General features: G+C 38.7%; 1 protein-coding gene across 2 annotated transcripts in view; it reads right to left on the minus strand.

Annotated features, from left to right (window-relative positions):
- kif19 (kinesin family member 19) overlaps window positions 1-17,803 on the minus strand; it is a 35,891-nt gene that overhangs the window by 12,988 nt on the left and 5,100 nt on the right. For both annotated transcript variants that reach the window (XM_015962812.3, XM_054749324.2), the window contains exon 3: window positions 33-143. In XM_015962812.3, the coding sequence (XP_015818298.1) occupies window positions 33-143 (111 nt within the window). The remainder of the gene's footprint in view (window positions 1-32; window positions 144-17,803) is intronic.

The following is a 17,803-nucleotide window of genomic DNA, read 5'->3' on the forward strand; positions in this document are numbered from 1 at the left end:
TAGACTTGTTTGAGCCTTCATTTCTGACTGACCTGACTGGCGGAGAAGTCGAAAGCCACGTCAAACAGGTAGGTCTTCTCCCTGGACCGATGGGCACGCAGGATGTCATCTGGATCCTCCATGGGGTCCATCAGAACCACCATCTAATGACAAAAATGAAATGTGGACACAGTGTGTGTAGATGGTTTGTGTCTCAGCCTACCTTGGCATTTGAGCAGCCAGTTATTTTGATAATGTCCTTTGTCAGGAATGCTGTGCTAATGAGCACATTTAATCTGAGTTTACTGAAGTGAGGCTTTTAAAATGCGGTAAAGCTAATGGACCAAAGGACAGTCCAAATGCCACTGAAAAACAAATTACTTCCACAGGGAATGGATGTTTGATTGTTATGCTGCCATCAGCCAGGACTTTACTTAGCATTTAATGTCAGTTTAAATGTAAACAATCACAGCAACAGTGGATAAAAATGCATTATTTGTAAGGACTAGATGTTTATGCAGTTTTTTTATGATGTTTATGACCGCCACTTTGAATGCAGAGCAGATCAGAAGAGCAGAGTCAGGTGAGGTGAAGCTGATTCTTTTTACTTTTGATTCCTGCTGTTTGTTAGCAATACCGATCTAAACGTAAAGATGTTTGGAAAAAACATGGATCAGGACAGGAAGAACCAAAAAGACATTATTAAAAGTAATAACCATGAACAAATAGTTTACATTTGGGTTATTAGCTTTTTTAGAAGGTCAAATCTTGATCATTCAACAACAAATGATGAAACGTTCAAAAACCAACTAATTGCTATTATTATTATTATTATTGTTAATAATAATAATAATAATAATAATAATAATAATAATAATAATAATAATTCATTTACTTTAGCTGGAAATATATGATTTTATTTTAATCACAGAATTTTCTTTCGTTTTGAGTTCAGGAGCAAGACCTCACCTGTAAAGCCTGGGCGTCGCGCCCGTGATTTTGAGAAGTCAAGTGGTCACACAGCATGCGCCGCTGAGCACTTGGAAAGTCACGCGATAGTCACAACATCAAGTAGGACTTGAGAACAGGAAGTGGGAAGTGACTGATCAGACTTGCCATCATTCATTCATTAAAATTATTAAATAAATTAATTAAAAAGGGTAAGTACGCTATGTATTAGAATATTTGAAGACAAATAGTATTTTAAAGTTTTTAAAACTGCGGTTGGGTTTGTGCTTTAAAGTCGTTCTGCATTGTAATATCTGTTGTAAAGTACTCCACAATGTTGTAAACAGCCGCGGCGCTGCCGTCGTGTACCACCTCTCATTAACAATAATGGCTTCTACTTAAAATGACGGTGCGGCCCGTCTGCCTCTGGTGTGTCCAGTACTGTTAATCTTCTCAGTACCCTGTTTTTCCCCATTTTTCACAAGTCTACTCACACTGATATAAAATTAATCCTTCATGACATTACTGATCCATCATCATCATCACCACAACCACCACCACCACCATCATCATCATTACACCATCAACTTATTAATCTTCGTTATCTCCATCGTCATCATTATCATCATCATCATCATAATCATCTTCATCATCATCGTCACCATCATCATCATCATCATCACCATCAACATAGTTGTCGACATCATCATCATCATCATCATCGCTGTCTTCACCATCATCATCATCATCGTTAGCATCATCATCATCATTATTATCATCTTAATCATTGGCGTCATGATCATCATCTGTCACGTACGGAAATGGTAAGACCCAAAATGCAGTACCCAGGATGACACGAGGCAGGGATGAAGATTAAGTAAAATCCTTTATTTAAAGGTGAGCCAAAAACAAAGTCAATCCAAGGCTGGGAGCCAAAATCCAAAAACCAGAGAACGATCTGGAAATCCAAAAATCTTAGAGAACTCGAGAAGACCAAAAAACTCTAATAATCCAAGAGAGACGAGACTGACAGAATTACAAACAATAGGCCGACACAAGACAGAGACAAGACAGGGCTTATATACACAACAGGGAGGAGTAATTAGGGAAAATGGCAGCAGGTGTGTGGAGTGAGGGCTGGAGGGAAGACAGGTGAATCTAATAATCTAACTGGGAAAACAGAAACAGAGGAGGGTAAATACCTAAACACAAAACTAAACAACAATATCTAAGACAGAGGGAAGGGCTAACACAAACTAGCTGGAGGAGGACACACACACACACACACACACACACACACTTATACACTGAGTTGGGGAGGACACACACACATACACAAACACACACACGTACACTCACACACACATACACTGAGCTCGTGACAAAGAGGCTGGAGCTGACCTGGAAGGAATGATTTAAAAGGGTAACAACATTAAGACACATAATAGAGACGCAGACAAAGGACACATGAGGGCAGACAAAGGACACATGAGGGCGCTATGAGACACAGAAGGGAATCTAGAGAGGATGGAGAAACATCAGGAGACACATGAAGGACGGGGCAGACGTAGACCATGACATCATCATAGCAGCAATGTTCTTGTCACATACTTGTGTCTTTACATGTGACTGCAGCAGGGCTTGCAAAGGAAAAACCTGATAGCTACAGGTCTCACATTTATAGTGATAAGTAGCCTCGTTTATATTTCTCTGCATGTAATGTTCTCTCTACAAAAATGTTCTGTTAAAAATAATGTTTAAAATTTGTAACTGAATTAACTCCTAAGCGTCACTTTCCCTCCGCTGTAATTGAGGTACTCAGCAATCTGGTTGATAACCTCCTGCTGTGCCGACATTTCAAATTAATTTTGTACAAACTACAAGGTTCCTTTCAGTCAGACTAAAAGAGGCTTTTGAGAAAGGAGCTTGCAGCCTGAATAGAAATCATGTAATTATGTTTAAAAACCAGAAAAATTACATTAGTCTTCTGTAGTGAATTAAAATGCACCTTTATGTCTAGTCTCTGTGGCACAAACTCAGTGTGCATGTAAAATGTATGGAAATAACTGTCCACTCATCCATCTGTAGGGGCACTGGATATTGCTCATGAAACATAACCTAATAAACAGCTCACACGCTCTGCTGAATTCTGGCTGAACACAATAGTCGTGTGTAATGCCAAAAGGGCCTTTTTACAAAGTAGGAACTGTACTTTTTGGTTTTGGGTGAAAATAAAAAAGCTGAGATGTCACGTTGCACCGTGACAAAGCCAAAGTGTTAATCCACCACCATTTGTAAATCTCTGGCTCCAAAAAGAGTATGTCAGAGACACACAGTGCAAATCTAAAATATTAAAAAGGATTGATGAAGCTCTGAGTCAGAACAGGTAATATCGACTTGGGGAACTTCACAGCAAAAATAAAAATTTGCCCTCAGGATGTTATGGACTTGTTTAGCAGTATGACTGGCAGAGAAGTCAATAAAAATGAGGTCTAAAGTCTTAACTTCAAATGGCGTAGAACCATGGGGCGGTTGGGATTTTGTTAGGTGTGATCAGCTGGTCAGCTTTGTGTAGCTGAGAGTCCTCTGAGGCCCATAGCGCTGAAGCACCCAGCTTGTTTGATGACGTCCTCGACCATCAAGCAGCACACTTTGAAGCCTCTCAATTGAAATTCAAGAGGAGAGATTTCACTTTTTATAAACTGACAACGCATAAAGGCGAAGGGCACAGCAAGCTTACACAGACTGCAATCAGTAAAAAGGTGAACAAGAGAGGAGGACACTTGAGCAAAGGGAAAAAGGAAAAGAAACAAAGCAACCCGGTCTAGACACAAGGAAAGCATGTATCCAGCAATTAATGCTGCGCTCTTTCTCATCCTTGTATTGGCAAAGATGAACGAGTTCTTTCATTTTACTGAAATCATTGTAATAACCATGCTTTTCTTTGATAATCACATTAAGGAGCTCTTCAATTTAAGTCATCCTTCTTGTGCACAACACACATTTATTAAGACATTTTTGCTTTTCTAATTTTAGCTTGCCTACTGTGGAAATGGCTTACTAATGTATGCAGGGTGTGCCCAAGTAACTGAGTTTCCTTGAGAAAGCCGATGAGCATGCATCAGTGTTATTGCATAACTGCAAGTTGTAAGTATCAAATGTCCAAGCAGAGTTTAGTCTCCACACATGCTCTAGGGAGAACCATTTGAAGCTAAGGGTGTTGATGACACCTCTAGTCCCATCTGTCATCTGTGTTTCTTGAGTTACTGAGGCTCCACTGCTCTGTCTATGAGCATACACCAGCTGTTGCTCGGGAATATGGTAAAGCACTCATTTTCTTAAGTTGTCTGATAAGATGCTAAGATGCTGGCTCTAATGACACCATTTGGCAATTTACCACTAGATATTTGGATATGTGCCCTGGTGTTTGGATATCAACAATGAACTATGGGCAACCTTCCACATGTTGCCAAGACATCCAGGTTTGCCCCACAGTACACCGTCTTCTGCATTCAATTAGTAGGCTTCTGAGAAAGAAGATGTCAAGGGTGAAACACAGGTCAGCATTAGCCGTTAGGCCACAGCATACAGAGAAGTACTGCTTAAGGCTGTTGTTACTTAGATAAAATTAAGTCCTCCATGTTCTTCTTTCCACTCTCACATGTCCTTTTGCACCCATAGCAACAAAAAACATGTCGTATTTACATCAATATCCTAGTATGTGAAAGAAGGATGGCAGAAGGCATGACTCACCAGAGGAGACAAGAGCAATATTTTAAGTGTGTTAATGTTTAACATGATAAAATGTATAAATTATATCGTTTTTGAAGCACCTTAGCTCAAATTGCTGTTACGTAAAGTAGTTCCGTCAGAAAATAATGACTTTAAAATATATTCAATATTGTTTTATTTATATTTATATAGATATCTAAAAAAAGAAACAAAGAGTGAAAGAATGAGGAGGAGCACTTTGGGTGGTGTGTCACATTCATATGAAATGAGTTGTTTTGAGATACAATTTTTCCAACGTCTCAGACGTAAACTGCCAAAGAATGATTTTTTTTTTCTGCAAGCAAACTTTTAGCTTTCCATAAAGTTTTGAATGAAAATGAAACATCTACAATAATCTTGGACACATTTAAAATGATTTAATAATTGAATAATATAACACATTTCCAGAAGTCCAAGCTAATCATAAACTGAATTTAATTTTTATTTCATTTAGAAAAGGAGTTGGAAAAACAGTTGTTAGTTATTCTTCACACATAAATAATCTGATGACGAGTTTTAGCCTGAATGTAGGGCTCATAACACAGTAACAAAGCTGATCCTGAGTAGAATGTCAGCAAGCTACATAATAAAACTGATTATGGCATTCCACTACAGAGGCTTGAATATGTTATCGGAGTGAAAAGAGTATAAATTATAATTCATTGTATGTAGTAAAGATTATAGTTTTAGTTTAAATGTTGAAGTTTTGACCAGTTACTCATGGAGTTCCACAGGGGTCTGTACTCGGACTAACAGTCTTCATTAGGATAACATTTTAAACAACGCTGGTAAAATTGGCATTGCTATGCTGATAATATTAAGCTATACATCTTAATTGCATGTAATGAATCCAATAACTAGTTAGGCTTCAAAAAAGCTTTAAAGATATAGTGGAAGATGACCCTAACCCTATCATATGAACCATTGGTCTGCATAACTATCAATCCTTCTAGTGAAGCTTTCACGCAAGGCCATCGTCGTACGTGCTCGTTCCTGAGTTAGTTTTCACGTCTGTTTATATGTAGAGCGATACGTCTTCATTCCTCGTTGTTCTCCCCGGGTTTTATTGAAAATGGCTGAGTAACAAGAGAAAAAGTGTCTTCAACGTCTATGATAAGAAGAGAAAAGCTTCCAAAGTAAAAAAAATAAGGCCAAAGTTTTTTTAGGAGATGCTTTTGAACGAAAGTGAAGGTTGGGCTCTCCACAGATGCCTCTGTTGCCGGTTTTTTGCTCGACAGGTAAGCTAAAGTTCGACATGTTATTTGGAGAAATTGATTTAAGATTGCTTCCAGGGAGAAGTTAGCTGCAAATCCGGCAGCTACTTGTAAACGGAGTGTGCATGAGGATAACTGGGCGTTCTCTCTCATGCGCATTTTTTCAAAACGTGGAGAGGGCGGTTCTTTCCTGAGATTCAGAATCATCCTCTGCCATACTTTTAAAGAAATAAACCATGGATGAACAAATTCAAGGTTCTCGTTCTTGGGCCTGAGCTCCATAGAAACACTGCGTCTCCATATGTACTGACTCCGGATGGCAAAAACTTTGCTACCGTCATTAATGCGAGGAACGTTGGAGATATTTTTAACCAAAATATGCTTTTTAACACATACAATTCTAAGAAATAATTTTTCACTTGTACAATATTTCCCAAAGAAGAAAGTAGTTCAGTACTTGTTGCTTCCTCTGCTACAGACAGGAAACACATCATCAGAAGCTACTACCACATCTACCCACAATAAGAACATTCTGTTACACACTAATCCACTATCATCCAGATCAGTGGCCAAACTGTCTGCTGGCACAATCAGCTTCAGAGAAACTAACAGTGCTTCCTGTTGATGAACAAGGAAAGTGAATTAAACAGGCTTGAGTCAAACCGTAACAACGTAGCAAACCTTTCCAAGGATAAAAAGCTTATTAATTGTAACTGGATTAATTTCTAGTTTATTCAGGAATTTCTGAAATTTACAGCTAGTTGATTGCCACAGTCAATAATCATTTTTGGTTGTTAGAAGAAGTTAGAAACAGTGATTGGTGTTTATCAGCAGCTACTGGTTCAGCTTGTGTGCCATAATCCATCAAAGATCTAAAAACATCTGAGCTTAATCTCAGTGATATCAGAAGTCTAACTTCTTTCAACCAATCAACCATTTCATTGATTACTGACTATCCCATGTAAGCCACTTGCGGAGTCCTGAATTTTGATCCAGGCAGGTCAGAAGCTCAAAGGAGCTGAGAACCTTAACAATGTGAAAAGGAAAAGAATTTCTTGGTTCACTGCCTCTGTCTAAATGTTGTTTATTTTTTAGCAGTTTTAATCATGGTGCCCTTTGTTACAATACTACACCCACTTCTCATGTAGACGCAAGTCTTAGCTCAGTTTACGTGACCCCAGGGGCAGACGAAACAAAACGGCCATTGGACATATTTACACTCAGTTGCTCCAAAAAAAGAAATGCCTAAAATATTCATAGCCTTGTAAGGAACTGGAGTCAAACAACAGCTTGCTTATGCATTGACATGCAACCAATTAGTGTGATGGAGTTTTCAAAACACCATAAAAAACAGCGGGGTGCGTTGGTGTACCGAGGCTCACGTCTTCCTTGGCTGATCAACAGAACCTGCTGCTCTGCTCATTAAAGTGGCAAGGATCATTTGGTTGGCCATCTTACTGATTACTACTCTGCTCTCTCCCACCGCAGATCCATAATTCAAAGCTTGGATGTGGTGCAGTTTCCCAAGCCAGTCAGCCTTACGTGGTTTTCTCTGACTCCCTCCAGTGCTGTGTGCCAAGCTGCCAACAAAGGCAACAAAAGTCAGGAGATGTATGGACGCTTGCAGGCACAGGTTCAGCACACCTGAATAAAGGCACAGGTCACTAATGAAATGATAAATGAGGAATTTTAAATTGCTTATTGTGTGCCAGCTGGCTCTGACACTGCAAAACAAACACTAAGTCAGACAAAGTGAAAATTGAAAACATTGGATGTCAGCTTCAGCTGTAACAGATGGAAGACTATGTTAAACAACAACATGAAGATGGGGTCTGAATCAGTGCGATAGAGCTGAAGTCAAGTTTTATTGTTTACATTTGCACCTCATCTTTATGGCTCGGCCGTCAACTGCCATGATGTTACACCCTATTCTATCAAGCTGAAAGGGTTGGCCATGGATGCATCGCAAAGATTAAGGTTGTCCTTTGTCCTTGTCTTACATTTTAATTCTGTTGTCAAACTCTGCATCTACATTTTCCATCCTCTCTGTGTGACAGTATAGTTGCCATGGATGCATTTTGTTTATGTTTAAACTACATTATTGTAAATCAGAATATCCATAATTTTAAAAGAAGTTTTAAAAAGTGCTTCAGACTGCAGGACCATACAGAGAAAAAATAATCTCTTTATGTGTGCCATCCATAATGTGGAGGTACTTGATGCCAGACGCACTCGAGGAATAAAACCTGCTTTGATGTTGCATCTTCAGAGACATAGCATGACTTGAGTTATTAGTTGCACAGATGAACAGTTATGCTGTCCTGCTGGCTTAAAATTAGTCATCAGCACAAAAAGAGACCACTCAAATTGCATCTTTAATGTGCCCCTTTCATTTCCATCCAGAAATGGATTTAAGTATCGCTCAGTTACATGAAAGTATCCACAATGTTACTATATCAGTAAAACATAGTTATTCTCTGCAACCTCATGCAAACAAGAGATTAAATATATGAAAACAAAGTAATTTATCTATGGTGTATTGAGAACATCTTATTGCTTTGTATTCTCATTAGAGCAGAGGTGTATCCATATCATCTCTGCACTGTGTCAATAATTTGGCAAAGAACAAAAGATCAAGGTCACAAAAATCAGCAATCGGGTTCATGAAGTGACCTTAACTGGGCAACCTTTCAAGCTGCCCTTTCAGAAATGCAACTAAAGCTTCGGAAAATCCAACCAGGCACAATTGAAACTGGTTATCCGATGGAAACCTATGAGCTCTAGCCCTCTGCACCCTGACAATGCCACTGGATATCTCATTTCAGGAGCACTCCATGATTGGAGGTGTCTGTTGGACCACAGTGCACCTGATACAGTGTGCCGCATCGCAAAGTCTGCTCCTCAGTGGAGGTGATGTAAGTTGTCTGGCTGTGGCAAACGAATGCCAAACCGATGCCGCCAAATGAGGGTTGTTGTAATTCCGACTTGGACACTCGATAATAAAGGCAGCAGGACTTCCAGTCTTGTGCGTAATGCAACAAGAGATGTTGATGGATTAGGAATTAGATGAGAAAAACTCTTTCCTCCTTAACAGATCAATTTTCTTAGGTCAAAGAAGCATCTAATCCTGCATCCAGGCCGCAGGAGAATCACCTTCTTTGGTTTTACGTTGTTATTTTAATGTACATAATGCATTTGAAAAACTAAATTTTGACATTTCTGAAAACATATTCTCTTTGGAGCAGTTGATTAGGCGGATCAACAAAGTTGTTAGCATCTGATTCTCTAGTATCATCATCACAAACAACGCATATTCACGTACTGACAGAACACTGTAGGCTGGTGCGGGTTAGTGTTTACTAAAAGGCCAGAGGTAACCTTACGGCCAGGGGCCGGAGGTTGGCCATAACACACAAACTAGGGTAATCATCAATTACCGAGGCAACACAAACACATTCGCTCTTTAACACCCTCAAGTCACTGCCTAAAACTTTATTCAGTTCATTGACTAGCGACAGACTCACCATCTGAGATGGCAAGTGTTGAACTAAAATCTGCAAATTATTGACGGTTCATTACACCAGCATGCTATAAAACAGCACAGTGCATGCACACTGCTGCTGCTCCTACACCTCCCGGTCAGCCGTCGGCCAGGATGGGGTGGGGTGGGGGTGGGGGGTGGGGGGTGTGAGCGCGGGGTTTGGGGGCCACAAAGAGGGTGCCCGCGAGCCGGACCTGGCCCTCGGGAGTACCACTGGTCTATAGAGACATTTGATTACGCACAAGCTTTGTAATCGGGATATCAGACGTTCCATGTATACAGGGGTAACCCTCTTTACGTATGCATGTAAACGGGTTATTCCCAATTTTTCAGAAACCCGAAAACAGGCTGCATGTAAACATAGTGTTTTACCTCCACAAATAGCAATTCTGCTGTGTTGTATTGTTATTTACAAAACCTACAAGGATTTTCCTTGTTAGATGCATATATTATAGGCATTAAAACATGCAAGCAATGATGTGCTCAGATACAGGCAGCAACATGTTCAAGGATCTATTTGGAACAGGGCCAAGTTAACGTCACACCCATGTTCCTTTGTAATCACAGTAATAGCAAAAATGGTGCAGAACAGCACGTTATTTTCAGCCTTTTTTTGGTCCATTTTACCTTCCTCCAAAATGACACAAGGAGACATGTCAGCATGAAACACAGAGAACCACTACTGTTTCTCAACAACTTTAAGACTATTCCTGCTGTAAACACAATCCACTTTTCACATGATTTAGAGTAGAACATACTGTGTATTCTGTCTTTTTTTTTAAAATGACTGGCAAAAGTCATTTAAAAAGGAAGAAATATACAAAAAAAAAAAAGTATGACTGGCATGGCTATACTAGTCACTTTCAGAAAGAAATTGTGGTTCGGAACCAGGAAAGTGTTCGGAATACATTTTCTTGGAAAAATGTCAAATCTAAGTTTAAGTTTGTGGAGAAAGGGAATGGGAAACAAAAGGAACGTGGTGGAAAGTTTTCTACAATGCAGCTTGTCAATAAAAGACTTTCTTTGTCTCACTAGCTTAAAAAAACCTGAAACACTTAATTCTGTTTGAGTATGAAGAGTTGTTTTATTACTTAAGAACCTTTTCTATAACCGTAATTTATTATTTTACACAGCAATGCATTCTCAAAGTCTGTAGTTTATTCCTAAGGTAACGGCTATTCTCTAAGATAAATACCAGCACATTTACTGATCTCTGTTCTATAAGGTGCAAATGTCAGAGGTGTAAAACAGACTTGGCAGCCAATCACGAGACCAGACATAAAAAGATATTTATGCATTTTCATCACAAACTGAATGTTTGTGGGTTTCTGTGGTAACTTTCTATATATGGTTACCTTTACTCCATGGCTTCGTATGCAAACACTCCCCAAAAACAAGATCATTAAAATGTTAATTCATTCTACCAAATTTAAATTAGAGCCACCTTAGGACACTTTAAAATCTCAGGAAATATTTATTGTCACTGTAATTCACAAGACCAATGTTTGTGCAAGGTTAAATACTATGAAAGGTAAAAAAAAAACATGCTTTAACACTAATATTGCATTTTACGGTGATAATTTTTCATTAGCTTTGCTAAACATGTAAGTCTAGAGTGAAGATCATGTGACTAAATCTGCATTACAGCCAGAAAACAAAGTCCACAAGTAGTTGCTTCAGTCTGCTGCAACAATCAATCCTGCACAAAAGAAACGAAAAGCAAAACAAACCAGAAGCAAACTCCTATAGACATTCAAAAGTAAATAAATGCCAAACTCCTGGCAAAAATGTATGCAAAATACAACATTTAACCCTATGGAGGCAGGCGTTGCAGATTTGCAACGTTAAAACCTACCTACCTGGTTACTCCACATACGTATTTCATGAGCATTTTTTAACTCAGAAGTACCCCTGAAGGACTTAGTTGTTTGTCCTTTTATCAAAACTTATTTTGAGCCTGAGAGGGTTACAACTGAGCACCAGTTTGCTGAGACCTGGGACGTAATTTTGGGGGGGGACGGGTGGGACATGTCCCCCCCACTTTTTCAAAAGGCAGTTTTGGTCCCCTGCACTTTTCTCCGTCCAAAAACGCTCCATTAAATGGATTTGGTTGAGCACTAGGACCGAAACGGAAACCGGTTTCCTATTAGACCCGCCCAAAAGCTAATCTATTGGCTCTGCTGATACTTGCTAACGTATTATTGGCTGTTGCTGCTGTCACTCAAGTTGTAAACAGTCAGAACGTGCTCACGTTGTTTTGCTAGTTTGGAGCCGCTAGGGAACACCGGTACTGAGTCACATCGTCAACTAGACGCTGTGTAATATCAGAGCTCAGCTCAGCTTCCATTACATAACATTTGAATAAGTGTTCATTTGTGAGTCTTTGGTAGTTAGGCACAGCCAGGAGGCAGCATGTCAAGAAAACGAAAAGTGGATATAAGAGACTTCTTTCAAAGTCAAAACGTAAGTTGGACATGTGACACCCCTGCATTAAGCTCAGACTCACCTCCTCCTTCACACACATACTCAAAACTAACTTTTACAAACTCATCTCCTCCACATAACTGACTCCTCAGACACAATTTATTCGTATTATTATAATAATTATTTTTTTTATTATTACTATTATCATCATAATTATTATTACTAGTAGTAGTAGAAGTGTAACTTCAAAACTTTTATCATTTAACTTTATTGTAAACTTATCTATTGCAATGTATATTTTCACATTAAAAAGCTCTGAAAAATGAACAGTATCATCATCGTCAACAGATTTTTTTAAGCTTAATGTCAAAGATGTACACTTTTCATTAGATTTATCTTATTTTTTCCATTTATTTTTTGTGTGTTGAAATGCAACAACTGTTTAAACACTTTTAAGGGAAAAACATATTTAATATGTTTTTATACACTCAAATGTTAGGGTGATGATCATGTGTAAAACATTAGTTCAGCATGTCCTCTAACACAGCAAATGAACAAACGGCCAGATCTCAGGAGGGACCGTTTATGTATAAATACTTTTTATACTTTTGACTAGGCCTGGGAAAGTAACAAATTTTGATGGACGATATTTTGTCCAACAAATTGTTGATGATAAGCGATATTGTGTATATTATCTAGACCAAAATAACCACTAATATAATGTTAATATATCATAATAATGCAAGTACACCCTTTAAAATGCAACAAATAAACCTTCATTTAACATTGAAATGTCCAGAACCAGAACTTCTAAATGAATAAAAATAACAAACAAAAATTGAATAAAAAAAGAATCTCACTCCCTGTTAGAAAATGTTGCACCAAAAACAATAAAAAAGACCCAAAACAATAAATACAATGGCCTATCCATTGTCAACAGCCAAAACTGCACTTCAATAATGGTAATAAATAAAAAAAATAATAATAGAGTTGTACATTTTTTAACTTTGATATATATATATATATAGAGGATGGAAAAATTATTGAGATGGGCACGTGACTTGTCAAGGGGTCTTTACATAACACCCCCCACCCCAAATCCGCACAAGCCTGCTGTGTCCCCCCCACTTCTGAAATCAAAATTTCGTCCCTGGCTGAGACCATTGTAATTTTACCAACAGGTCTTGCCCTTCTTTTTACTTCGGTGTTCTCAAGGTGAGTTTATTTTCCAGCCCCTGGTGATGATTTACACACGCATGAAAACAGGCTTTAATTAACTGGTTCACGTGTTGTTCTCATAAAACAAATGTCACTATTCTGAAACCAATTTCAAACAAAATTAAGGATTTCAAAAACCCTGAAAATAACTAAAGCGTGTCAAAGTTACTCTTTGAAAACACTTTAAAATGCATGAGGAATTATTGTTTTACACCCGAACAACAAACTTAGAGATTAATGATTTATGCTTCTGATAATCACAGAACTCTTTGTTCAGCCATTGGGTTTTGCATCAATACATTAGAATTTAACAGCTGCTGATGTTATTGCATTTTGGGATTGAAAGGTGTGAATGACTTGTTGTTACGGCTCTGAAAATAGGCTGAAAGCTCCCATGGAGGCCGAGACCCATTAGGGAAGTAAATCCACCACCGTGGTGTTTTTCCTGTAAACACCTTATATTTTTTAGCTCCAAACTAAAACTGCCATTTTTCTTCCTAACCTTTTACTTTAACCCTAATCCTAACTCTCTTCAAATTCTCCTTTTATAAATGTAATCCCCCTCTTTAGAGCCCCATTCCGCCATGCATCGTGGATGGACTGAATGGACGACTAACACTTGTTGCACACTTCAGACGCCTGGTACTCATTAAACGTGGCGCATCCACAGACCTGTAGCTGGCCTTTACTTCATGTTACAAAGGTATTATGTAGCTGCAGACGTAGCGGGGAACATCGTGCCCTGATTCTGTTAAAAAACAGAAGATGGACTCAGTGCAATGAAGTGGATTTCTCACAGATTATTTTTCTCACCAGCAAAAACTAGAAAATTATTACATTTTGATAATATGTGACATAAGAAGAAGAGATTATCAAAGACTTCGGGGGAGAATGATGTTTTTCACAAAATTACTCGAAAAAAACAGAAAGCACCTTGTTATTCTTTTAGTTCATTACATTACTTTTTGCCTTTTCTATTAATAAATAGTTCTTTTAAGCTTTAACTGAAATGTGATTGACATTTTTCACTTCAAATTGTCATGAATGGCTGTTTAAATCATAATTATATTGTTCTAATAGGACGGGCTCATTGAGATGGTAAACAGGAGTTAGAGTTCACATTTTAAGGTGACAGCAGGCACTGGTCTACTCTACATGCGCAGATAATGCAGTTAACAGTGATTCAAACTCATAAGTGAAATTATAAATGAAAAGCATAATAAAAAATAAATAAATAAAAGCCATAAAAGTACAATAAAAATATCTGACCTCAGCTGTTATGTTGTAACAGACATTAGTTTTAAACTCTTCTAGACACATTTTAATTATCTCATTATTTTATCATCTTGTTTTTTTTTGTTTTTTTGTTTTTTTTTTGCACAGCTCTCAGAGGCAAATGAAAAAAGGATATCCTTTCTTGTGGAATTTTTCTAAAATCTTAAAAAATATATAAAAATAATCTCCATTGCCTTTAAGGACTTCCATAAAAATGTGCAAGAATATGTTTTTTCTTCCATGAGCTTTGACTCTTGAAAATAGAGCAGCACAGAAATGATTGCTGTATGCATGTCATAGAATATTAGAACATTTAGGGGTGATCGTTGAAGAAAAAAAACTTAAATTAAATTATGGGAAAGGGTAAAATGTTTTAACTGTACTGTACACGTTGGTGTGTTTGAGCTCATTCTGCCAAACCTGTGCTTTACTAGAATGTTTATGTTTATTTATTTCGCAGATGCTTTTATCCAAAGCGACTTACAATTTATAACCTGTAGGGCATGTTGTGATCTGAACATTCACACAAGAGATATGTTAGCCTCCAGATAGGCTGGAAGGCAAGACAAAATAAGAGTATTCTTGCAAAGGGGACACGTTTCCGTACATCGCTCTTTGGAGTTGACTGCAGAGGTAGCAGGGAGTGGTATGCTCCTGATCCTGAGACAAAATGCAGGACAGGTTGTAGGCACATACTAGAGCTGATCTCAAAATGTTATTTTATCAATAAAATGAAAACCACATTTCCTTTTGATAATGATAAAAGAAAAACAAAAAGATGAGGTTAAAATCACCTCACCCCCGTGAGGACTGGAATGACTCAAAAGATGCCCGTGGGCATTAAATAATGGAAACAATCCACAGCTGCATGCACTTCAGATTTTTAAAAATTATATTTTTACATCAGTCTATCCCTGCACCATGAAGCAAAAGCCCTACAGAAAGCCCTGAGGTGTTAGTCATAGAGAAAATGTGTGTTTAGCTGGTCATCACGATAAACAACGGGGCCACTCTTGTTGCTGTTCTCCTTCAGACGTCACGCTCAGTCCTCTCATCACAACCAAGAGCTTTAAAGCAGGGAGGGTGCTTCGAGAGGAATCACTCACTCACTCACACACACACACACACACACACACACACACACACACACACACACACACACACACACACACACATACACACACACACACACACACACACACACAAGCAACTATAAAGAAGACAAAAAGGGAGGAGCAAGGATCTGTGGAGTCCACCAGAGAATCACTTGGACAACAGCAAAAAACATGGACGCTGAGACCCAGACAAGAAGAAAGGAAGGATTATTTACTTATTTTATTACCTTGGAACACACACAGTGTTTTTAGACTGACACCTTAACCCAGTTTTGGCAAAAGTAAACTTGATTCCAGCTGAAAATCAGCCACACAAACAAAAAAGTACACTTGTGAAAAAGCAAGAAAAATACTTCTTGGGGGTTTCTGCTATTTTACCGGTAGAAAAAAGAAGAGTTTTGTTTAAATCCACCCAAAATTTACCCAAAAATTAAAGCAGCAGTCGCTGAGTACACACACACACACACACACACACACACACACACACACGCGCGCGCACACACACACACACACAAATAAAACTCAGAATTTTCAGTGTCAGGATGTTCTGAAACGTTTTTATAACCTGCTAGCACATTATTGTTTTCTTTCTGTTTCTTACAAACTCAGCAGAGCAAGTTAGAATGTGAGTAAATCAGTCGTGTGATTTAAACGTAGTATTTAGTTTGTGAGCACAGAAGCTTTTACCGTCTAGGCCGTAAGACGGAAGCCTTTTGAAGCTCCTGTCACTGACAGACATGCATGAAGGCAGTCAGAAACCGTAGCCTGAGCAACTGAGATGGGTGGCTTTGTTTTCCACAAGAGCAGAAAATTAGTCAGTTTACTGCACGGGGTACTCTAGTACATGTAGTCAAGGAGAAGGTTGTTTGTTCTAAATTTTTTAAGGGCAAAATGTGACATTGTTTGCTTACTTGCTTTTGCTCCGGGCTTACAACCTGCCCTTGAGGTTTGCTTTTCTTTTCTGAAAGAGCTACAGAAGAAAAAGGCCTCCCTGCTTTCATTTCTATAAAGAACTTTAAGTTGTCCTCTGTCAGCCATGTTCCTCTTAGATGAAGACCAGAAGATGGTTCCATCAATACTATCATCTACTGTATTTACTGACACCGTAAACAATCGACCCGTGCACTGATGACCAACAGCTTTACCTGGGGACACTACAGAAACAAGACCTTGATGTTTTCCTGTGTCTTGTACACGTAGAGCTGTACGTGGCACAGGAATTAAGCACAAACAAAAACAAACAATGGCCCTGACTTTTGTTCATGTGTCTCCATGGAGACGGGGTCTCACTGTAAAGCACCTCGATGTGCCATATAGACCAACCAGCACAGCTGCAAACATGATTTAGAAGTTTCTGGCGTAAATAAGACACGTCAGTACATTTACAAATGGTACTATAGTAAAATAAATCAGCAATTACAGCCAGAAATAATCTTAGTAATGTGCTTAAAATAAAATGCGGGACAACAAAAGCCTGCGCCAGGTGTCCCATTCACTGGGCTGAAGCACTATCTTTGTCTCTAAAGGGATAAACTTAGCTCTGCTGTTAGCCTCTTAAGGAGTGGCCTCTCTCACCTCTCGTGGCGTTTTATAATTAAAGTGAAAAGGAAATGCTGTCTGAGTCCTCAAAGGCCACAGCTAAGGTTGCTCTCAAGCGTGATCTGTTTAGAAAGCTAACACAAACTACTTGATTACCATCTATTAGCTATTATAAACACTAAAGAGCCCCGAGTCAGACTCCAGTTCTGACCGGAGTATTAGGGGTTCATTAAGATGCTCTTTTGTGTTCACAACTTTCCATTACATAAATTTTTTAAAAACATGACTCAAAGTTCCACTTGACCATGTCTCTGACGAGGTACTCCCCACTGAAACCCCCTGAGGTAAGAGGAATGCTGACTCCTTCATCCTGTCCTGAGGGTGGGGAGGAAGAACAATAAAAAGAGAAAAATAGCAGGTGGCAGAAGGCTTAACCTGAGCTAAAACAAATCCCATGAGCTCATCTCCACAGACTTAGCCAGCTTTGAGTCGTCTGCTTTCTGCTAGTACAGCTAGGTCTGGCTTCTCCCAGTCAGCCAAGCCAGCCATCAGCTAATCTGTCTGAACACAGCCCAAAGCCCATATGGCCTTCACGTCTACCACCTCACTACTTCTTTGTGGAGTCCTTAAAATGTGAGCATAGTTTTTTAAAATAAAGTCTGTGTTTATTATTTGCTTGAATAGTGTTGTGGGTCTCAAAGAGGTCAAGTATAATCTCACTGCATCCATATTGCTGTGACCTTCCTCATCACCTCTGTCCATTCTGCTGAGGACAGCAC

This window comes from Nothobranchius furzeri, chromosome 16, assembly GCF_043380555.1.
Source record: "Nothobranchius furzeri strain GRZ-AD chromosome 16, NfurGRZ-RIMD1, whole genome shotgun sequence".
Lineage (NCBI taxonomy): Eukaryota > Metazoa > Chordata > Actinopteri > Cyprinodontiformes > Nothobranchiidae > Nothobranchius > Nothobranchius furzeri.